Source organism: Lepisosteus oculatus, chromosome 3 (assembly GCF_040954835.1).
Source record: "Lepisosteus oculatus isolate fLepOcu1 chromosome 3, fLepOcu1.hap2, whole genome shotgun sequence".
Taxonomy (NCBI): domain Eukaryota; kingdom Metazoa; phylum Chordata; class Actinopteri; order Semionotiformes; family Lepisosteidae; genus Lepisosteus; species Lepisosteus oculatus.
Window position 1 is genome coordinate 56,559,215 of NC_090698.1, and position 25,403 is coordinate 56,584,617.

At 36.4% G+C, this 25,403-nt stretch overlaps 1 protein-coding gene across 2 annotated transcripts in view; it reads right to left on the reverse strand.

Annotated features, from left to right (window-relative positions):
- The window catches only part of LOC102683228 (ephrin-A5), a 110,006-nt gene that overhangs the window by 12,533 nt on the left and 72,070 nt on the right, over positions 1–25,403 (reverse strand). For both annotated transcript variants that reach the window (XM_015368803.2, XM_006626865.3), the window contains exon 2: positions 6,633–6,925. In XM_015368803.2, the coding sequence (XP_015224289.1) occupies positions 6,633–6,925 (293 nt within the window). The remainder of the gene's footprint in view (positions 1–6,632; positions 6,926–25,403) is intronic.

Genomic DNA, 25,403 nt, shown 5'->3' on the forward strand with positions numbered 1-25,403 from the left:
AATATAATTTGTATATGTAAGTAGATTTTCTGTAATGTATTACCAGGACAAAAACCATGACATTCTGCATAGAGGATAAAACAATCCTTGAAGTAACTACAAAAGCTAAGACTAACAGAAAAACAGAAATCAGAGAAAATAATCAAGTATTTAAATATATTTATTAAAAGTATATATATGAAAACATTTTTTATTACTTCTGGTATGAATCTTGATACCAGTTCAATAGTTTCTACAACTGGGGTTGTTTGTATGGAACTTTAAAACATTTTCGTGAAATAATTTTAAATGTGTTTCACTGACCATTTTTTCCCACATTAGAATGTTGGTACTAATCACAGGTGCTGACACCTTTCCAGTGTTACATTTCTAACTTTATCTTCACGCTAATCTATCTTTGACGATATGTTCAGCTCTGGAATCTTTTGTCCAATCTAACCTCAGAAGACTTCTATGTATTCCTGCTATGCATTCTCACAGCTGGTATCAATCAAGCTATTCTTTTCTTTGATCCAGTAGTTTGTAGAACAGGATGATGTTAAATTAAATTGCTTAAATGCTTTGTATACTTTAAGATTGTGAACCCTTAATAATGTTCCCCAAGCATATGTACTTTGATTCTTTTAATTACCTCTGTCTCATTCAGCAAGCCTGTCTGGTTTGGAACAAATTCTGAAGCTGATTTGAAACAGAACTGGGCTAAGTCGCACAGAACCTGATACCAGCAGCACATTCTTTTTTTTCTTCCAAGACAAAATCCTGACATCAAATAACCTTTGTCAGGAGACGGGAAATGGCCTTGAAGGAGATCATTAAGCAGATGCTGTACACCCATGAAAAGTCAAGGGATGCAAGCTCTGTGGCAGATAAACTGCCTCTTGCTGTCTGCTCCCTGCCTTCTTTTCCCTCCAGTGTGAAATATGAACTGGCCAACAAATGGCCAGTGTATTCCTTCAGCACAGTGGGGGACAGGGGACACAGCTGTGTGAAGGGCTGTAAAAACCCAAGTCTCCACCATGAATTCATTATGCATACATCACAATGGAAGCTTGCATAAGAAAACACTGTAGTCTGTTTGTGTGATGTGCTAGGTTCAGTACAAAAAGAAGTAATGAATGGAAGTAGGAAAGGAATCTGCTGGGAATGTGCTTAAAGATGCTTTTTTTGTAACATAAAATAAGAAACTGGTCCTTCACTTGAGAAACACCTTCATATGGCTTTTTCCCCCTTTAAATTGCAAATTAAAGTTTGCAAGTGTCACTTCCTAGCAGGACATTACAGTACGAAATCAATTTATTAGTGGTACTAAATATATACTCTATACAGACAAAACAGACATCGAAAAACTGAAACATAAGCAGAGCTGTAATAGAATGTAATATAATGTAATGTTGATGGTCAAAAGTGAGAGCAAATATTCTGAACATTTTTCTGTCAACGGGCATCATATTTCATGCTTCACTTTTTCTGGACCGGACAAGAAGCTATATTTATTTTTACACTGCTTATGAGTTTAGGGATTCTCATGCCTGCCATTAGTAGATATTACATGAGTTTGTCTCAAGCAGTCAATACAGGTCCCTAGGGAGACATTCAACCTAACATTTTTGTAGCATACTGTCTTGGACAAGAGCCCAAGATGAGAGCTATTTAATTTAATGGTGGCACACAGGTAGGGAAATACATTGACTTAAGTAAAGGGGGACAGACCTACTGTTACCCAGTATTATATGCCTCTTGGACATATTTAAACAAAATAAAAGCTGACATATTTTGACTACTAACCACATGTGTTAATAATTAGCTTATTTGTATAAAACAGCAGATCTAATAATATACAGCATTATTACACCCATTCCTTCTCATTATTTATAATTTACTTTCTATGTAAGATAATGATTTGGTGGTATAAATTCACAGAAATGCAATGGCCCTGATTTATACAGATAAGTTAAGCGATCTATTGTGTAAGCGTAAATCTAGCCAGTAAATGCATTCTCGGTTTTAAGCCAAGCTTATCCCAGACAGAATAGTAAGTATGGACTTCCAGTTCTCATTCAAGATTACCACAATTCCATTTCACAGAAAATAAGACTTTTTTCATAAAAGCCCTCCCGATATTGGATTTCCAGCATGTTTGATTAAAATCAGGCCTCAGATTCCTCATATTAGGAAAATATGCTGCCTTAAGCATTTCAGAATCTAAAAGTTCACTTAAGCCTTCTAATGCATATTGCTCTTCGACCCAGAGGCCTTCACCCTAACCTTTCTCACCCCCTTTTTTAACAATTCCTGTCAGCTCCAAACACACTCTTTACCATTATTCATAGACAGCTAATACAGTATTCCAGTGAATTGCTTGCAGATGTGCAGAATATTAAATGGCTTCCCGCATTTTCCTGGGGGCAGTAAATTTTGCATTTGCACAGAAAAGAAAAAAAAAATGTTGGCTAGATAAGAAATCATGCTGCATGCACTGCCTCGTCAGCTAGATGGACAATTTGCCTTTTTCAAGCTGAAAGCCTGGGCTGCCAAAAAATGAAGAAATATGGTCTCAATTTGATTTTATCCTGTGCTCCCTTTTGTTGATTAACCTGTTTCTGTTGTTCAAATGAATTACACCAGGCTCCTGCTTCTTCCACGTAATTTTATCAAAAAGACAACAAATCAGCCGTACACTGACATCCTGCATTGAACTGGAACACATCACCAAGCTATATTTTCTTGAAAAGAATAGTTAGTGTGCTTAATCTTTATCTAAAGGCTGTAATAAAGGGTTTGCTGTCAGTAGTGGGTATACAAAGTTAAGAGAGCCAAAGGTATTCTTAATCACCCTTCCCCTTTATACATCATCTTTTTCCCCCCAGACTTACATAAATGCTACTTGAAAACTAATAAGATGATTAGGTTAGTCTAACAAGACCTGTTGAAAGTTCCTCACCGGGTTTCATCCACAGCAATACTTTTTCGGAATTTCCGAATACAATGTAATACAGAACAACCAATATAAATCTCTTCATAATTTGAGACTTACCAAATTCTGTTTATATATTCTTTATCTGAGCCAAAAACCATCTTTCAGCTTACTGCCAATCTGTTTACAGTAAGTAAACAGTTTATGTATCTACATGGAAGCTGAAAATAGAGTATTTACCACATTAAAACAGAATCTGCATGAATGCTTCTTAGCTGATGCAGCTCCGTTCTTGAATATGGATTCTAGATTTAAATGTAAGTATAACAGAAATACAACAATATTACATAAAAAATAAATAAGTGATTTATGCAATACTAGCAGCAGTGCCTTTCTTCTTATTCTTGTCACCGAAGCTGAATAGCTTTATGGTGTCAATATGCACATTTTTAAATTGGCTGAAGACCTGATTTGTATTTCCAATTCTGAAGGCAAGGAACTACAGCTCCAGCTGCCAAACATTTTGTCATCTGGACAAATACATAACAGTTGGCAACGTGATTTTAAATTTTGAGTGTGGGTGCCTTGCTTTGTATTTTAGTGTGCAATGCACATTTCCTTGAACTGCAGCCCCTGAGTGATACCTTTTGCTCTTGCCACAGGATATTGATCTACAGTTGTTCTCTTTCTTTTCATGGGACTAAGTAATTAAACCCTTCTTTGTTTCTATCACTTTTTCATCACTTGTGCAGAGTACCCGCTTGGAATAAGGGACAGATCATCTGTCATCTCACACTTCCATAAAACAAAGTCACTGGCAGAAACCAGTTCATAAAATAATAGTGACAGTCTGAGCATCCCATTCTTTATATGAATTTCTTATCTGAAAAATAGAAAACCAAAGAAGTTACCTTTTTCTACAAGAGAAAAAATGATGTCATTAATCTCCACAGAACCTTGGATAGTGAAGCACATAAGACCATTCCAAGTTGAACCTTTAATACCATATATTAAACATATAATTTCATCCCTGGAATATTCAAAAACTGTGGTCGGACAGTAATGTGCACCATATATAATAAATATATGTGTGTGTGTGCATATAGTTCCATGTCAATATGTAAAGTATTTTACAAAAAAGTTACCTTAAAGGCAACTAATGAATAATAACACTAAGGATGTACACCTTACTCTTTAATTTTGTAATATATGCACAGAGCAGATTTGTTTGGTTTATACTGTAAGATGATATATAAAACTTAATGGTATTAATTTTAAACACTCTGCTAACCGGAATATTGACTTCTGATTATGGAGAAGAAAATTAGTTTACATGGCTAACTATGAATTACTTTAATACTAAAATAAAATCATCCAACGATATCAAACCCACAAATGTTAGCTAAAAAGGTTTGCTTAACTGTGTTACAGTGCATTTATAATTCCTAGATCAACATCTCCCAACACGTAATAAATTGTATTAAGGCAATCTGCCCTAGAGTTGAAGTGTTGCTGGTGATAATCCAAGGGTTATCATCAATTAGAAACAGACACATTCTCATCTACTTAAAAAACTCTAACCGCAGTTCACAAAGTTTGTATTATTTCTGCAATACAGGACTTAATTAATACTTTTACCAAGACTAAACCCACACTGAACATATACAGTATCATCTAATATATTGGACATATTGTATAAATTTGATCAAAGTCCTTCATAAAGTAAGATGATTAATAAAAATAATTAAGATAAATATCTGCAATGTCAATAAATATGTTGAGATAGTAAAGAGGAAAATACAAGAAGTTAAGGTCAGTACATTCTTCGTAAGGATATATAAAATCTCCGGCATACGAGAATTCATACACAGGTAATAATTAGTTTTCTGGAGTATTTCAAAACTATCAAAACATAAACCACTAGGAAAAACAGACTAGTCCGCCAGGAATTGAACCCAGGACCCGAACGCTGTGAAGTAACAATGCTAACCACTGTACCACTGTGCTGCTTAGAATAAACAAACAAAGAAGTAAATTATTAAAATGCTGATTACGAAGATTAAAATATTTGATAATAAAATGAATCTTAAAAGAATTAAGATTTATATTGCTCTCTTTTTTTCTTTTTTTGCACCTTTATATTAGGGTGACTGGTTTGTATTTTAAAAAAGTTGCAATTAAACCAGAGTACTGAGAAATTACAAAAAGCCTTTCCTTCCTTTATTAAAGATGTTCCATTTTTCAGAACAAGTGGAAGGAAATAATTATCAGCATGATGAAGCATAGGAGACATTTAATTCTCTCGTAGATCAATAGTAACCAAGGGAAGGTCATTAAAAATTTTCTTCTTTTGGTTCACTTAGGGTTCCAATTTGACAATAAAACTGGTATCTTAAATGTATTTATTTTCTAATCTGTTGCTTTTATTCATGTCTTAACGTTTTGTACCATTTTTCTCTCTGACGACTCGCTAATGAACAAAAAACAAGTTTAAAATGTAGCTACGTGGGGTCTGAAGTCATCCAGTCCTCCAACAGCTGGGTGTGAAGCTCCCAGCAGGTTGGTTCTGAATTCTATCTGACACCAAGATTATATTTTCTCCACTACAGTTTCAGGCAGCAATATCTTAAAGGTCACCTTCCTTGTGTGCCCCATGTTACCACAAAGCAAGCTTACATTCAGCTATGGCAACACTTTGATTTCCTTCCAAAGCCCTCAGGAGATGTTTACGAACTGCTTATCAGAAGTGAGATTTCTATTGAAGGGCCTTGTGTTGAATGAAGCAGCTGCTGTCAAAGAAATAGTAGAGTTTATGCTGATCAGATCTTGGCTGAAAGGTTAATGGTGGGGTTTTCAAATCTTATTCCCCAGCTGAACAGGGTGAAATTAAACTACTAAAAAAAGTCTGAAATCCCTCACCTCTTGTCAAGTTAACCTTCATACCATACACATTAAATAATATTGCTCTGTTTTTAGTTTGACTTAATGGATGAAAGCTGAATTGTTGTTAAAGAGGATCAGTTGAGCTTTAACTTAGATTAGTGGAGAATATTTTAGGTCTATAAAGTACCACTGAGAGCTTAAGTGAATAATTTCTTTATCTACGAGCTTGGATAATATTTGTGTCATATTTACCTATTCTTATACATGACAATACATTCAATTCTTATACATGAACCAAACATTACAGAGTTCTCCTCATCTGCCCTTAATATATTTTTAGAACTAAAAATCAATGAAAATTGAAGCATGCAGTTTGTACCATATTTAATATCATCCACACTCACCTTACATTATTTATTAGAACCTATCACTTCATTAATATTTAATTGTTTTAAGTTCTTAGACTGCTAAGGTTTATTAGCAAATGGAAAATACGGTGCCTGATAGTTATGTGTGCTTTTCATCTTAATTCAGAAGCACTGCAAAAGTGCTTTTGATCTTCTTTACTCTCCTCCCAACCTCTTGTGACCATGACTCACTGTGAAATGTTGGTTTAGATGCAATTTATAGAGCAATTTATAGAGCAACGTGCACAAGGAAAACAATGCTGAAACATATAACAGTTAAGGATAATTCTAGAAGTGTCAGTGCCACTATTATTTCCATAGACCTCTTTTTGTTTGTGTGCCTTTCCCAAAGATGTTAAACAACTAGATTACTTTCCCCTGGACTCTCTTTTTTCCCCATCTCAGAGTAAGAAGCAAAACATACTCACAGATATAATAATATTCTCTGCCTGGTCGGAATTCAAATCCCAAAGAGAAGGGTGTGAAGAGCTGGAACTTTTCTGAAAACTTGAGTGGTCCATTGGGGGAGTGAGGGCGGTTGCACTCCCATCTCTTGAAACCTTTGGCAGTGTGATCGCACGTACTGTATCCATCGTAGTTCACCATGTAGAGAACGTAGCGCTCTGTCTTGTCTTCCGGTACTGAATCTTCATAATGAGGACAAAACACATCCAAGTAGTCATTTATGCACACGTCGATGTGGTAGTCTCCTCTGTGGAACCTGTGAGACACAAACATTTTCGTTCAATAAATCGCTGTTGTTTGATAAAATGTGTTACTTCACAGATCTGATTTTGTTGTTAACTGATACGATGGAAAACATGCATGACATCATATATCGATGAAGTATTCATCTTGTGTGTTCGCATTACATAGCTATAAATAGTGCTTCATTTTTCCAAATTCTGTAAATGTCTTTAAATGTACATTACCTCTCTTTATACTTCAAGCGAATGCATGAAAATGTTAAATCTTTGTCATAATAACTTAAAGATTTGTTTTTTTTAAATAGAGTAGTGGGTGTATGAATCTATAAAAGAATGCTATTTTTATTTCCAAACCATACCAGATGTTGATCACCCACAGTCAAAAGTGGTGAGAGACTGCTTAAATATGTATCTCTCTGGTGACAGAATGCTCTCTCAAATATACAGTATCTTAACATTAGCATAGTAATAAAAATGGATGAACACTCTGGTAAGGTTTTATCAGAGAATTCTACTCAGAAAATTACCTTTAAGATACAGAGCATATTTATATATCTCAAGGGACACAAGATAGTTATAGACTTAGCTTTTTGAAGGGGTCATTTTCCTGAAGCAATATCATGCTGATAAATACATAAAAGTACAACCTATAACATATAAACACATTATAACACAATCCATATTTCTGAAGCCTCACATAGTCTCACATTGCTACGTAATGCACAGGAATAACCAGACAACCATCTTTGGCTATCACAATCAGAGAAAATAAAACGTGCTAACATCAGTAGTACATAAACTCATTTAAACCAAACACTTTCAACTGGAAAATGTACCCCCACTGGCTGAATTAGCAACAGTCACAGTTTTAACAGTACCTAACTAGTACTGCTTTAACAGGTTTTAACAGTGCCTAAAAGGTTATTCATCGTACATCTCAGCCCTTTTAAAAAGTAGTTTCATTCTTTTGCCAAAGTACACAGAGTCATGAGACACCCTGTATATTATGATAAAAAGGGTCCCAGCAATATTAATTATCAGTACTCTGCTTATCCTGACAGCCCTGAACAAGTGCCAGCTGAGAAAGCAGGCCTTAGACAGCAGCACAGATGTTTTTACTGACACAAGAGTTTTCAAGATGTACAGGGGAGGAGGTCTTTTGCAACACTCTCTCTGAATTATATTGTGTCTAGGACACCTCATCTTGAGAACATATATTGTACAACATTGGCCAAGTATTAGTGACCGCTTTTTTGGCTCTCCAACTAACCCTTCAGATTTATTCATACCCCCGATGAAATAGCAACAAAATAGATCATATAAAAGAATGAGATCTGATAATGCGTCTGGCTTGAAACGATACAAAAATGGTTTGGCTGGGAAGCACACAAAAAATAGCAGTTTGAATTTACTGCCCCAATACCAGCACTGTGCTGTATGTGTATTTATTGCTTACTTCACAGGAACAGTCAATTTGTTCTCTGGTTTTACTTTTCTTCTGCAAATGAGCTCAAAACGCAAACATTTAACTCAGACCCATGCTTCAGACTTGCCATACTTTAAGGCTATATATTAAAAGGCAACAGGAGAATGGGTGGAATGGTACAGAAGCTGCATTTACATCAGGCATGTTTCCATTACCAGTTCGAACGTTGGTTTGGCACCTACACAAGGAGGAGAGTTAAGAGCTGCTAATAGACCAATGCAGTGCTGACACAAAACCACAAATTGAGACTGATATGTGAGACTGTTTTCTCTGTTCTCTGCGAATGCTTCCACAAAGGGAAATCATGCTGTGGTTGTGTGCCCTCGAGCCTTCCCCACCTTGTTGTACACGTATGTGCTCAGCATCTCCGTTTTCCCTCTTAGCAATATTTAGCCCTTTTACCTCAATGTGTCTCACAATTCCAAGGAGTGAATCCTCAAGTGACTTAAGAGAATGACAATAAGCAGTTGGTTATTAATAAGTGAGGTGTGAAAACAGCTGGACAGATTTTATATCTATTCGAAAACTACCAGCTATTTCAGGTCATAATAAAAGATCAATGCCAATCCCATGTAAGTTTTTCTTACAGTATTTTTGATATAGCGCCTTTCATACCAAGACCTCTTAAAGCTATTATTGTAGAAGTAACAAATCAAAAGTATATAGATATAAAGGACATGTTGTAACACAGAACAAAAAACAGCTATTATTATTTAAAGTTAGGAAATGGTACCCTGACAAAATGCATCTTTAAATGAGATGTGAAAATGGAAAAGATGGGGAGGTTTCTACAGTCCCAGGGAGAGTGTTCTATTATTTTGGCCCATTTTGGTAAAAAAAAAACCACGGCTAAGTGTATGGTGTCTTGTCATGGGGACACATAGCAAAGAGCAGAATGGAATGCAATAGATCAGCACATCTTTTGGGTTAGAAAGAGACTGTTTAGTGCTTTGTAGGTCATGAAAAGGAATTAGGACACTGGGAGCCAATACAGGGAGGCTAGAAGAGGAGTGAAGTTCAGGTGGGACTTGGATATGCCTACAATCCTAGAATTTTAAACATTTTGTTTATAGTGTGCCACAATTGGAGCATTAAAGTAATCTAATATACAAAAAAATGCTGAACAGTTTCTCATCATATGACATACATATGGTTAGAAAATGATACATATGGTTAGAAAATGGGCAATTTTATCCAGGAAAAGAAAGACACCCTTGTAATGTTTCTGAAAAAAAAAAAGATTTTACAGAAGAACATCAATGCTTCATCTTGGCAATCAATGACGAATCTAAATATATCCAAGTTGTGCAGTTTGAGTGGTAGTTCCAAATGCATCACCTCTGTCTTGTCACTTTTGAGCTACAAAATGTTTCCAATCTATATGATGTGATAAGCAGTCTGTACGCATAATCTAAATCTGCGTCTGTCTTAGTTTTCACATTGATGTGTGCGTCATCAATGTAACAGTTAAAGCTAACACCTTTAGCAATGAATAATCTGGTCAAAAGAAGAGGTCTTTCTAACCTTTTGTGGTCTTGCATTGTCTTGATAGAAAATCGACACTTCAGGATTAGAGTGCAGGAACAAAATGACTGTTAGCTCAAGGACTTCTTCAATGTGTTGCAGTGTTGTATGCCCTCAATCTTTATCAAAAGTGCTGTTTTGAGATGCTGGTGAGACACTTCACCAGTTGTGAAGAACAATACAACAGAAAAACACTCAGCATGACACTTCAACACACCTTGTTTCCCTCATGTCAATGAAGATACAGTAGTAATCAAGGCCCACAAAAGACGGTTATTTTCTTTTTTGGCTAGCAACATGTTACCCCTGACAGCCTCCAAGCATGCAGATCATTTTCATGATGACAGGTCATTTTGTTGGTACATCTGTTATTTCTCATGCTGTAACCATAGATCAGACAGATATAACTGTCCTTGTTTGGTGTGTAGGCCCAGGACATGGCCTGTTCCAGAGCTGCTTTCCTGGTCTCCTGTTTCTCCTGGAATAATTTGCTAATTGTTGAAGCAGAACCTCTTACTCTCTAGGCTACTTCTCTCAGGCTGGCTTCAATCAAGTCAGTAGTAAGCTGGAGATCTTTATTACTCAAGTGCATGGTCACATCATCAGATGCTCTTGTGTTAATTGAATTCATGTCTTTCGGGACAGGTATTTATACAGATTCTTAATCAACTAATTTTGATTATTTAAAATTAACTCAAAGATGAAACACTGTGCGCCTGGCATTTTTATAAAATCAGCTGTAACCTTTCCATCAATGCGTATAAGTTACAAACATTATTGGGATCATGGTAATATAATAATCCAACTGGGAATATATTGCTATAAGAATCCATCCATCCATATACTGTATTTTCTAGCTCCTTTATCCGGGGCAGTGCAGTGGCTCTGCGGCTAAGGATCTGCGCCTGTGGCTGGAAGGTTGCTGGTTTGTATCCCGCAGTCGGCAGAAGAATCCTATTCCACTGAGCAGAGGCCCTTAACCTCAGCTGCTCCAAGGGTGCTGTATAAGATTCTCTCCCTGTCTGTGTGTCTCATAGAGAGCAAGCTGGGGTATGTGAAAAGACAAATTCCTAATACAATAAATTGTATATGGCCAATAGAGTGATCTTATCTTATCAATAAATGGTCACTGAGGAGCCGGAGCCTAAGCTGGCAAGGCAGGATACACCCGGGGCAGAATGCCAGTTCGTCACAATAATATAATAATGCAATATTATATTGTTATTATAAAAAGTGAAGAAGAGAAGCTTTAAAATTTCTAAAATGGAACAAGAAAAAAACAACAGGTTTTTCCTCAGATTAAGCACTACTCTTTTGGGATAGAGAATCAAAATGTCATGTCAAAATGGAATTCAAAAGTCACACATTTGTTGAATGCCATTCCTTTCAGTTACTAGATAAGTGTGAATCCAGTCAAGTTATCTCTAGATACTACTGACACTGCATCATAATTAGAGGAATAATCCATAATTTGCTTAAACGGTCTTGCTGAAAAAAGGAACTAAAAATTAATGGAGGTACCACACACTCAGAGCAGAGTTTACTGGATTAAAGGTATATATTGAAAGTCGTAGACTTCTCTTTTTATTAAGCATAAGAAATTAATCAATCACCCATTTGAAACCGTTTCCTGAATACTAATTTCTATGACATTTCTGAACAATCATGAAAAGGAAAAGGAATATGTCTTTCAAGATAATTAAATATCATGTTAGTAGTCACACACTGACCCTCTCCCCATCATCCCCTTAATGCGGTTTTCTATATCTGAAATTGCTCCTGTTCCTCAGCACACATCAGTACCTGCAACACAGGCTAAAAAGTTTTATTTTCTGCAAGGAAGTCCTTCATTGTCTTGTAATTTATATGGGTTAATTAAAAACTGGAAGTAGATGGCAGGCTAATTGTCAAATTATGATAATTACATGTCTTTGTTATGCTACAGCTGTTGAGAATGAGCTTGAGGTCAAAACACACCGAAAGCTAGAAGCTGCTCTGTAATCAGCAGTCCTTGCTACCCAAGTTTAGACATTTATTACCAGTTGATTATAACCCAAAGGAGCAGGCGAATGAGGCACCCATTATTTGTAACCCTCCTCTTTTTTGCCCAGTATGCTGGAACAGTACCCCCGAAAGGTTGCCGGCAATGCTGTGTCTTGATTGGCCCATTTCCATTACAATTACACAGCTGAGTAGGATCGTTCCCTGTGCTGAATGGAGTTCATCAGCCTCCAAATTACTGTTATACAGCAGAGAGAGCTAAAACCTATCACACTTGTCGGAGAAAGAGATGTGATTTTGCCGTCTGCTTGTTGTCCTGTGCACCTGCAACACTGGCATTTTCTCTCTTTTTGCTGCGAAACTGCTGTTTAAATATGATTGAGATACATAATCATATTTTTCTTACAGAAACAAGTGTCAAATGCACTTATGTGGCAGAAAAATCTATATCCTAAAGGACGTGCACACAATCGCTACACCTCTCCTCTTTAAAAAACAGATAAATATCTATATACTGTACATAGACTTCACATATCTTCTTTTAAATGTTCCGGAGCTCTGTTTACCACTTAAGAAAATATCTCATCTGTTTAGTTCTCTAGGTTGAATAAGAGTTTTAAATATGTGATGCCAATTGCTAGGTTTTGAGAGATTTTTTCTATTGAAAACCACTGTTTCTTCTTTACTTAAATCTAATGGAATTCTCCTGTTTTTAAAAGTAGTAATGTAATACAAAATACCTTCATTAGACACTATGATACTCTTATTACAATTAAGATTATAATCTTATTACATGCTCTGCACATATATCATGTTGCTGACAGGATCATTTTTGTTAGTATCATGTTTCTCTCACTAATTTCAAATGACAAGATACATTGTGCTTCAAAACTGGTCACATTACCTTTAACAATGCCACTTGTAATAGTTACATCAGGTTTAGTTTCATATATCTTGTACACATAAAGTGGTCTCAGATGTACATTTTTCACGCTTCACTTGGGATACTACCCAACAAAAAGAAATGAGAAACAAGCCTCCCCAGAAAATCATTATGCGATTCATTTTCTGTGATCTGCTTTCTACATAGATTTTCAAAATCTAAATTTAACATAAATTCATGCGGATTACCTCACTATACACAAAGCTTTCTGCATAATCTGTGATTTGCGAAGTGAGCAGATAAAATATTATGTTATGGCTGTAAAAACAGCAGTTCTTCCAAGGTCACGGAAGTTACCACAGGAAGGTTAAAGTGTTATTTTTTAACAGAAAGCACTAATAGCATAGGATTGTTCTAATTCTTTTCATTTATATCCCAAAGATTATATGGTAAAATTGTGTCAGTGATTCCAGAAAACCAATGCTTGAATAAAGCAGCAATACTTTTATGACATAAGGGAAATATATCGGGCCTGCTTTCATCAAAACTCAAACACACCTTAGGCAAAGCCTGTTCTATAACTTTGATGGAAAAATACCTCAGATTATTTAAAGTGACTTCTCTAACACAGTAAAAAAAAACAGATAAGGAATAAATATGCACTCGGTGGCAGCCTTACTATAACAATGTACAAAATACAAAAAAACATAAATTTTGGAATTTACAGTTTTGCTCTTCCTTTAAAAAAAATACAGTTTCTTCTGTAAGAATGAAGTCCTGTGGATACAGAAAGTGAAGGCACCTGTATTGAGTTAAAACTCTTGCCTACCACATCTTGTAGCTTTCTGCAAAGAAAATTAATCTTCATTAATTACCAGGGACCAATCATTGTAATGATCTGATCCAACTGCCTGATATTGTTCAGACTCCTTGATTGTGAGAGATTGCTTAGAGCACCTCGGTTTATACAGTACACACACACGTGTCATATGAAACAAATCAGCTGTATTTTATCATTAACCGCTTTAATTTTTTTTCTTTCCTTTAATTATTCTTGTACCTCGCTTGCCAATTGGAATGGATGGGGGGGGGGGGTTAGCTGGGTAGAGAATTTGCCTCTCTTGCAAATACCACATGAGTTTTGAGAGGAGATTGAATTCTGGCCCTGGTTCGGGTTTCCCCATTCTCTCTTATTAAGTTTAATTTCAGGTAAATACAGATATCCAGTCCTGAACTTTCATGACTTTCTCTTGTCTCGGTCCCTGTGGTAAAGGCATCGAGGAGTCTGCAGAGCTGAAGTGGCACAATTGTGCCAAGATGTGCAGATGATAAAGTGAGGAGGTGAGCAGGGGCCACTGCCGTGCTGGGTGGCATGTCAGCATACTGTAGGGTAAGCAAGAAGCTTTGTACTTGGTCCTTTCACCTGTTCCCACATGTCTCTCTCAGTTTTTTCCTCCTAATGCTCAGGGAGACTGTAATGTCTTTAGAAATATATTTTGCACAGGTCTTGGCATTGATGACTGTGAAAATACAATTCTGCAGCTAGAAGTCGCCTCACATTACCTATGCAAGGCACTTTCTGTCCATACAGTGTGACCTAGGAGTGATTATCGATCAATACAATCCATATACCCGTCACAGTCAATTGTAGATGGAATGCATATTCTCACTCTGCCATTCTCTCATGAACTGACATAATTGCAGCAGGGGAAAAAGAAAAATAGCACTGTAAAAAAAAATCTCCTGTCATTAAACTTTAATATACATTTTCATTACGTCTATGCCACCTCTGAAAGTTTAGGAATATCTTTTTTGCTGGCAATGTTATAAAATAATGACTTCATTAAAAGCTTTACTCAAAAAACGAAACTGGATTGGAAGAGGTGAGTTAAACCTGATGAACAACCTAATAATTTTATAACAACACCAACAACTGTCAGCATTATGGAAAAAAACTTTTAAAAATCATGATGACCAGGAGAGAAGATCACTGAAACAAACTCCTAGTTAACAAGAAATATGTATGGTATTCAACAAAGAGTCTCACTGCCTCTCCCAGGAGCTCAGAATATTAGAAACAGGTGCAAATAATAAAATTTTATAGTGTCCCTGAACAGGTAATATCTGCGTTCCTACAGTTTTTGGCTTCCCCAAAAAACCTGTATAACATTTAGACAATACTTTAACAGACCTATGGTTACTCAACCCTGTCCAAAATGTCAGCATATGCTTCACATATGTCTGTTCTTGCTAAGCTTGAGAGCTAATTCTAGCGCAAAGAGGAATGCGGTCCCAAGACCTATATTATCCAGTACCCCTTTTAAAGAAAGAAAAGGCTTCTTTATCACAGGGAATTCTGCTTCATGACCTTACTGCCACATGTCTTGTTTTTCAGATTTGCAGAGTATGAAAAGGTCAGAAAAGACCTCAGACTGCATGACCTGAAAGGTGACTAATGAGGAAAAAACTCTGAGCTGTTTTCCTTTTGGGGGGTCCACAAGAACAGCCCACAAACAGAACAGCTGAAATCGGGAAACGCAAATTCTCCCTTCATTTGTCATTAAGATTGAAAGGGTTAATTATGCACATTTATCTTGCCCATTCAGGCGAATCAATGACTCCCAGTGTTAAACAGAGTGACAGATCACCATCTTCAACAACTCTAAGTTGCTTTTCTTTCTTTCTTGTTATTCTTCCACCACTGTTTGAAAATAACCTAAATCATTAAATGAGTCCAACTATGGTACACACAACAAGATGAAATAGCCTCTTAGTATTTGCTTGTGTATGATCAGACCTGGGTCAAGGAAAGTTGTTTCCATTTCCCCAAAAACATTGTAATAGACTAGAAAAAAAGCATATTCATTCCAAGGCTGTCAAAAAGATTACATTCTAATATTAAAACGTTTAAGAGAAGATGAATGTGGCATACAAAAGAAAAATGTTATTCAAATTTTTGGGGTGTTTCTTTCACAAAAAGAATTATGTTAATCTTCAAAATAAATCAATCACTGAGAAGCATATCTAAGATAAAATGCAACTATAATGGAATCAGTCAAATTACTTATAATTTAAATAAATAAAGCATTCTGAAGCATAAGCAATTCCCAGGTGAACCAAACTGCTTATTCAGAAAAGACAGCAGAGCCTGCGCATGTAATTGCCTGAGATGTTTCTCTTTCTCATTTGGCTGACCAGGTTCAGAAATACTATTTCATAAGGTTTTCTTCCCCCTGCACACCTGTTTTGGGAATTTACCACACAGCACAGATAATCAAACTTGTATTACACCTGCTCTCCAACACAGAAGACTCTGTAGCACTGAACATCTGTGGAGGCCTACTTTACATGATAAATCTCCTTCCATTCTGAGGACTTTTTGGAGATAATTATGCCTCTCAGGTTCCCCAGAGCAAAGGTAATTTAAGGCTTTGGCCTTCAAGAACATTCCCAACAATATGGTGAGCAGATGGAGGTCATTTTATTCATTTTTTATATTAGTCGCAGGGCAATACTGGTAGACATCGATTTCACCATACTAGCTCATTATTCAAACTAGAGGATGAAGCACATCAAACTCCTCTCTACTGTCATTTATACAGCAGTTTTTGTGGTAGGTCTACCCAGAAATACTAAAACTCCAGATGTTGTCCTAACAGACAGCCAAGTTGAACAACTGTCAATGTTTGGGAGGTACAGTGTGGGGAATCTGAAAACAGAACACAAAATATCTTATTATCTCGAGAACTTGCCAAGATTTCTACCATTTTATTTTAATGTTTTTTTTTATCAACCACTCTCCATAAATAATGGGCTACCTTTGAAACATTTGAAATGTAAAATGATGTATTACTGCAACACGCAGGCTACATTACATTGCATTGTTAGTTAAATAAAATGTGTTGGTTGGCACTTAAAGTACTGCATCCCTTAAAGCAAACGGTGTCTTTTAAAGCTGTAAACTCCAAAGTGAAAATTCAGAGTGCTGTTTTTTCCTAAGAAAGTGCAAAAAAAAACACATACCAAACAGAACAAAAACACTAAAAGCATGGGGTATTGGGAGATTTACCGACAACTAAAATGATGGAAATGTGATTTGTGTTAGGTGTCTCTGCAAAAACGTGTTTTACAAATGAGTCCTTGTAATATAATAGGCTATTTTACACCTAAAGGTAAAATATATTGCAGTTCTGCAATCTATTTCCCAACTCTAAACCTCCGGGTAAATCTCCTTTCTTAATGAGCAGAAGGCTAGGATGGTATTACAGTAAAACGAAAAGGGTCTGTCCCTGCTTGGAATTTTAAACACTGCTGCAGTCTACCCCATTTAAGAGTTAATGACATCTACATGCTTAGCTGCATGCAAAGGTTGAGCTGGAGTAGGAGTACAGTCCTAGCTCGGCTCCCCAGCCCTTCAGAGACTTGGATACATATGCATTCCATGCCTAAGCAGAAATGATATCTGAGATGAGGAATCTGTAATTTGTTTCGCATGATGTATAACACTGAGAAATTAAAAAGAAGAATACATTCCCTACAACACATTGCCTTGCCTTATTTCTGTTAATGCTGCCACAACAACAACCAAACAAAATCTGGAAAGCAACAGCTGAGTCCCTCCAATAATAACAAAGTGCCCATGCATCACATCATTAAAATGATATGAACCCATCCTCCCACATGCTAGCAAGACTCACTAGCAGTCATTCACCGAGTGGTAAAATCCATAACTGAAAACTAATAATCTAAAAACCTCACTGCCAACTGACCTCCGAAGCAGGTTGCCATGGTGCTGTGTTATTTATGATGTCACCACTTTAATGAAAATAGAACCCTTTACACTTCACATACTAGGTGCTACAGAATGTCACAAAAAGGTAAAACAGAGAATCAAAACGCTATTGACTGGAATACCCAATAAAACCAATGGCCTGCAATATGCCTGCACAGAGGGAGGCAAAAACATGCCGTGTATGTGTCTTCCTCAGACAATATACAGTATGTGATTTAAAGCCAACACAGACTTGGGGCATTTCACATTAATTCAGGCAGTACAATCTGTTTTGTTTAGAGATGATGAAGTGCCTTTCATTTGCAGCTCATTAAATGCGAGAGTGTGATGAAAAAGACAAAACAGTGACATTACATCTCACTTGTTAAATGAAACATGCACTAATCAGTGATCTGTGGGATTTTGATTCAGATGTCACACTCAGCCGAGGGCAGACGACAGCCACAGACAAGCCAGCTCATGGAAAACCTCCCAATACTGTAAACATCACCTTGACCTCCCAGTAAACCTGAGCCTCGAGTCAGTCAACAGAGCCCTGATTTATATGGCGTTTTCACTCTTCCCAGCAGTAACCCTCCCACAACCCCTGCCTTCTTCAAAGCTGCTTGTGTGGCATCGAGCCGGACTAGCAAAAATATACTGTCCCGCTCTTAATGTGCTCTACAATGTGCAGGTTCTTCGGCCATTTACACAACAAGGCTACATGGGAAGGGAAGCTAAAGAGGTTTATAAATGCAATCAGCCCTCCTAATACTGCGGGCCACATGAGAAATTAGACAAGGCCTTACCCAGCTAATTGTCTCCCTTAATTGTGATAGCACTGATTAGAAGGAGGAAAAAAAATTCCCAACCGCCCACATGAAGAGATGCCAACTGTTTCTTTTTATAATACAAAGTGAGAACTGGCCTTGAAGGAACCCTTACTCAACCCACCAATGCAGAAAAAAAGATGTGATGCAGATAAAACAAGCAAAATAATAATAATGTTGTTTTTTTAAGTTAAAAGGATAAAGCTATACATTAATAGGTTACAGTGCCTGGCATATTAGCAACCCACATTTTTAATACAATTATATGAAAAGCTTAGTAAAACAAACTTTCCTATTCCATGGAGAAAACGCAGCCAAACAATAATTTGTTCCACATGTGAACAAACAGAAAAATAAAATATTAAAACCACTGCTGTTTCCATTTGCTGATGAGCTTCAAACATCATCTGAACATTAATGATCTGTTTATTCTCACATTGTACAACATGAATTATAAACTGAAACCTAAATAAAGTAGTGATAGGGAAACAATATTTTAAACTACAGTTGCAACATCAAATGATTCACATGGTTCAGTGGTTACCCTTTTAACACCAATATCTGAAAACGTGCTCCACTGGATGCGGTTATGCTGCAGTGAATACTTGAATTCAGGATTCTGCAACTTTGTGATGCTTGGTGCATTTCTTTGTACTACTTAATGTGTTTGTGAATGTTTTTTTTTGTTTGTTTGCTTGTGCCACTTGGCTAGTTATTAATGGTAGGTTTCAAGATCTTCTTCCATTTTTAAAATCTGGGTTCATTAAGCTTCTGAGCTAAAACTGGACATTTCAACAGATTAATGATTCGATCCATTTGAACAATTTATAAAATACTATTTTCTAGCTTTTTTTTTTCTTGGAGAAACTAAGAAATAGGTCAAATGAAAACCAAAGTATGGTTACACCTCAAATAAATGATGTAAACAGGCTCAGCAGTTAACATCTGTCAAAAAGGAAAGACTAAAGTTTAACCTATACTGGATAAAAAATAATGGTAAGAGAAAGTATTGTTCACATCCTAAATTAGCACATCATTGCTGGTGGCAATAGACTTCTAACAATAGGGTCTAGTGTGAGCATTATGACCCTGCAGTCAAAGGTCACTTTTATTCATCCCTGGTGCAAAGGCTGGCAAAGAGCCTATTCATCTAAAAGTGGTCATTTAAACCTCCTCTGGGCAATAATTTAGAATTATTGTGATCTGTCAGAGATATGCATAGCAACAAGTGAATGAATGTATAGACAAATAAACTAGAATAGCAATGAACGTGAAAGTACTATTAATGTCAAAATTAATATTAACTTCAAGCATGTGGAAAATGTATTTCTTCCTCCCAGAGGGAGTTTTAAATGAATATTTGTGTATCAATTTACTTTCCTTAGAAAAAACATGAAGTGCAATCCACTACACAACACTCAATAAATTCATCTGCTCTGTAGTAACTTAAAAAAAGAAATAAAGTTACAAGATCTGTACCATTCTCCGAGCACTTAATAGAATTTCCTTTTATCACTAATGCACTACTTTCTAATGCCGTAGCCTGAAAATAAGCCAATCATTTAATGAATAAGAATAATCCAATCATTATCATTCAATGATACTTGCAGAGAACAAATTAAAAAAAAATTCTACTTCAGTGCTCTGTAGTCAAACAGTTCACACCTTTACATGCTACACACTATCTGCACGGAGTTTGTATGTTCTTCCTGGGTTTGCGTGGGTTTCCTCTAGGTGTTCCGGTTTCCTCCCACAGTCCAAAGACATTCTGGTAGGTTAAATGGCTTCTGGGAACACTGGACCTGCTGGGAGTGTGTATGTGTGTCTGTGTCTGTGTGTTTCGCCCAATGGATGCTAGTCCAGGATGTACCCTTCCTTGGGCTCGTTGCTCGCCAGGATAGGCAGCAGCTCCTCCACAGCCCTGTTATGGATAAAGTGATTAGAAAATGGATGGATGGGTGGATGTTCACTCTTTTTAATTACACTAAATGTGATCTAGCCACATAAACCCATGTTGGTTTAATTTATAGTGAGGAAACAATTATTGATATAACAGAATTGGAAAAATACTGATGCACTGCCTTTATCAATGATTTTTTCATGAAAGATCTCTTTCAGAAATTCTAAGAACATTAAATGACTTAATGAGGACTTTAGGTTAGAAGCAGCTACTCCTAATTGACGTCTAACATGGTTGAGGTCTGGATTTGACAGGGTAGAGGTTTTCTTTGCCCTTCAACAAACAACCGCCTTAACCACAGTATCTCTTCTTGCCAGTCTAAAAAAACAAACATGAAAACATGAAAACAGGCTTTTGTTTTCCCAGATCATATGGTATCCAAACACAAGAGACGAGCTAGAATGCAGTTGTTCCCACTGTTGGTAAGGTACTGTAAGCTGTCTGTACGTAGAATTAATGTTGCTCCCTACATTTTATATTTAATGGACTGTACTGAGCGCTTTAAGGTATAACATTTACTTTTATAGGGTCTCCATAGGAAAAGGCTTTAGATGTGTCGAAAGTATAATTCTCTATTTAGTAACACCTGTACTTAAGAACACCTGGCTTTCATTTGGATATAATCCTTTGGATTTTTTGCATCAGGAGAAAAGTACAGAAAAAATAAATGTGTTATTTTAGGTTTTACAGAAGTTTATACAAACATAGAAAGATTAAAATACAACTATGATTACAAAACAACAAACATCAAGAAATTTACAATGCATGTGTAGGGTGGAGGGAAAAAAGTTTTGTATTTATACAGGAAGTAAATGAACTGTTTTGTCTATCTTTTTGCAGAAAACTGAAATGAGATTTATAAACCTGAATAGATTTGCTAACAAACAGATCAATTAAAGAACCTGGACAAATATTTTTTCATAATTTAAAATAAAATGTGTAATTGTGAACCAGTTTTGCCTTTCTCCAAGATACACATAGGATACAGAAAACCAAGCAGACTCTATGTTCCTGTCCCTCTGACCCAAAAAGTTAAAGATTCAACATTAGTCATTATCACAAATTGCTGATTGTAACCATATTTAAAAACGAATTTGAGAACTGCTCTGATTTGCATTCCACTTCACTGACAATCATGGTGTTACACTCAAATTTCAATTAATGAATACAAACATTGTTAACAATAAACTAAAAAAAAGAATGAAATATTATGTAAACCACAGATAAAAATGGGACCTCAGATAACTGCAATTAAATTTGGAGGTTGTCCAGCTTACATTTACAATTTGATTAGATTTAATGAATCTTTAAATAAACTAAAGAAGGTAGGGGGTGATCTACCATTTCTAAGAAACTCTCAGTAATGATCTATACATGCGCTTATTAAGTTCATTAGCAGAGGCCCACAGAACCTGACAAAGAGCTGACAGGATAAAAGCTTCAGGTTCCATTCTACTGACCTGCTAGCTGTCAAATAACAAAAAGACCCCCATCTGTAGCCTTCTTATCAGAGCACTAAAAGCACTTTGGAATTCACCTCAGGAAGAATTTCTGGCTACTTATCTTCTGACTAGGCAGATCACATTGAGAGGTCCTAATGAATTGCAGGACTGGTTTGTGGTGTGCTGTGATGACAGTGTCTAATGGTACCGAGGCTCAATTAAATGAGACTTTAAGCTTACAAATTCCAGGCCTGGGGCTTCTAATTCAGTTTAAAAACTGCAAATCATGAACCAGAATGTGGGAGGACATACTGTTCTCATAATGCATTACCAAAAAAAAAGAATAATAACTTCTGATTTTTACCTGCTGTTTACAGTTAATATATAGACGTAGTAAAAACGACTGCATTGAGTTACTGAGTTAAAATAAGAAACTAAGAAAGGTTTATAAATGGAGGGATGCCATTCAGCCCCTCCAGATAATTCAAGCTCATCTTGCTTGTTAAATCAGTTATTTTATACAGCTGTCTCTCAACTGATTTATAAAGACCAAAAAAAAAAACAGACACACTCTAAACCTGGACATATTCAGAAATAAAGTAAAGGCGTTCAAGGATCCATTAAGAGCATTTAAGAAATGCAGGCTGTAAATATTTTAATGGTTTTGGAAAGGGGGGAGTCATTTATTTAAACCAGTGGCACTCCAGGAAAACATAAAAACCATCAATGAAATCTGAAAAATATAAAAGCGTAGATACCTTTAACAACCTTGGCACCAGTAGCTGGAACTGGAATCAATCTAACACTAATCACTGTCACATAATCTGGCCATCTAGATGCAACCATTTTCACTGCAGCCAAGACTAGGTCTTAGAAAGGCCAGCCGGGAGAGTGAGTTTGTTTCATGAATAGAATTACATCCACTAAGTGATTACATTGAGCCACTGCCCTCTCCTGTCTCTCAGACAATGCCTGGCCTTTTCTCACCCCCTCATTTAACTTTCTACGCATTGCATTGCAAAGGAATAGATTTGTGTACTAGTAGAGTGTTGCTACTTTTGACTTGGCTGCAACATTGTACATGTTGATGAGTTTGTGTACAAAAAAGGAGGAAAAAAAGCAAGTGAGACTGAAAGTGGATGAAAGAGGGACCTAATGCCACAGTGTAAAAGACTGTGGGCACTGACAGTTTCTGCTTCATGTCTCCCATTATTGCCTGCTGTTCAGGAGGGAGTGTGAACTACCCAAGAGTGCAAAATGGATACAGCACAAATTGAATCAGTTGCATTGCATAGACGAGGATGAGTAATGAGGTTCACCACTGGTCTGTCATATATCAGATACCACACTGTACCTGACCCATTGAAAACTCAGCTCTGTGAAATTACATTCATAAAAGTAGAAAAAGGAACAAATATACCCTTGAAGTAGCTTTTCCACAGGTTTTGCACATTTTAAGCTAAGATGCATGGTTCAGTAAACATTGAAGGTCTATGGTACTATTCATCCTCTATCTTCAGAATTTCTAGTATGTCTTTTCTACAATGTTGGAGTTTATTACTTTTTTGCATTCTTAAAGCAAACCGTTGAAACTCTTAGAGCAATACATTTAAAAGAATCAAGTTCGAATTTGGATCAGGAGATGTTTTAATTCAAGATAAACCACAGTCATCTTAGCCAGTATGAAAATCAGGGACAGATTAAAAATAAAAAAGTAGTCAACTAACCATTCAAAAGTATACCTTATACATTATCAGGCCTTCAGACAACCTGCATTTAAAACTAGTTTGGTTAATGTCAGTCTCACAAAAGTAACAGAACTTCAGCAAAGACTTGAAAGTGCATTTTGTACTGCTGTGCTTTTAGGCCTCACGTTAACAAAACTCTACCCTTGCCCTGCAGTGGGACCTCTTCATGATCAATTAGCTCCTGTTAACAGTAAAAGAAAAAAATACTTTTAAATCTGGGGCCCTGGGCAGTGTTAGACAACAAAGCACACATAAAAAATGTGAAATGCTCTTATTTTCAATAGAAACATCCATTTAGTACAATAATTAACCTAACACTCAGCCATGACCATTATAAAATTGCCTCAAGTTATGACCTACCTTTTAAAAAATAAATAAATCATTTAAATGTAGAAAAATACGTAACTGTGCTAATATTCAGAAAATGTAATTTAAGAAACATAACAATTCTTCAAAATAAACAAGTTTTCACAGAGAACAGAAGATCCAATTTATCTCAATCAAATGTCACCTATATATCAAATACATTTTACATGACAAGAAATACTATTTTTATAAAGAAAAGCACAATTTTACATATTCTAAAATAAAAATAAGAAAAGTTAAAAGTACTGTTTCAGTTACTCCCATTCTTCTGACTCACCTCTCACAAAGATTTATACAAGCCATGTATAATGTGGCTATTATATTTGTATACAACACTAAAAAAGGCTGTATGGTTACAGTACAAATTCTAGTTTGATCTAAATCTTTAATAAAAGTCATTATACTAAACAGAATTCCAACATCTATGAGAGCCTTTGACATCATGTGGTTTGTCTTATAAGTAGATCTATAAGAAAATGTTCTGGAGTTAGCTCTTACAGACTGGCATGCTCCAGTGCATTGTATCTTTCAGAATCCACTGAGCACTGTGAGCCAACCCAGAGATAAATACCACTGTTTGATTTGCAAACAGCTGAACAATCACTCAGGCGACTGGCAGGCAAACAGTGTTTATTGTGTTCAATGAACTGCCCTACTCTAATTTTTTTCCAGTTTTTTTTTGTGTTGCTTCTGCATTCAATTAAATCATATTCTTTCTTCACTACATCACTTGATTTACAGACAGCTGTCTCACTAAAATGTACACTTCCAGAGCAGAACTGTACAATATTCTCAAAGCACCTTCATGCCTACACTAAAAATGTCAGCATTCACTCTTCACAAGTGTCTGCCGCAGAAGCTCTGCGTGATGCGGGCTGTCACATGCTTCTTAGTTGGTGTCTGCTCAGTTTTGTGCTTAGTATTATATGCACATGCCCGAGTTAAGGGTGTGCTATGTCCCCAATTGTTTCGGCCACTCCTTTAAGCAGGCTGAAAATCAATTTGTTTTAGAGAATCAACGGTGTGCAAAGTCTTCATTTAAAAAGCCTGTTCTTTATTGATCAACCCATTGCTACAGATGAACGATTTAACTTTATCTAACAGCTGAAATGTACATCATTGAATAGCTAACAGTGATGTAGCTCTGAGAATACAGTTTGAGCATGATGGAACCCTGCGATTCCCTGCCCCTTCCCAGAATATGATTTTGTTATCACTAGCCACAGTCTTCTGATTCAAGTTGTGATACCACAATCACAGAATAAGAGCAGTCCCAGGCCCCAGAAGATTTGATAAACCTGCAGAACAGCATGCTACAGAGAGGCTGGCTCTCACCCAAAGAACGCCTATCAAAAGCCAGTCACCTACAGGCTGCTGTAAAGTGCCGGTCCCCAAGCCCCAGCTCCTTATGTATCTTGCAAAAGCTAGTCAGAGTTGTGTTCTAAACCTGGCACACAGCTTGGGAAGGAAGAACAATGAAT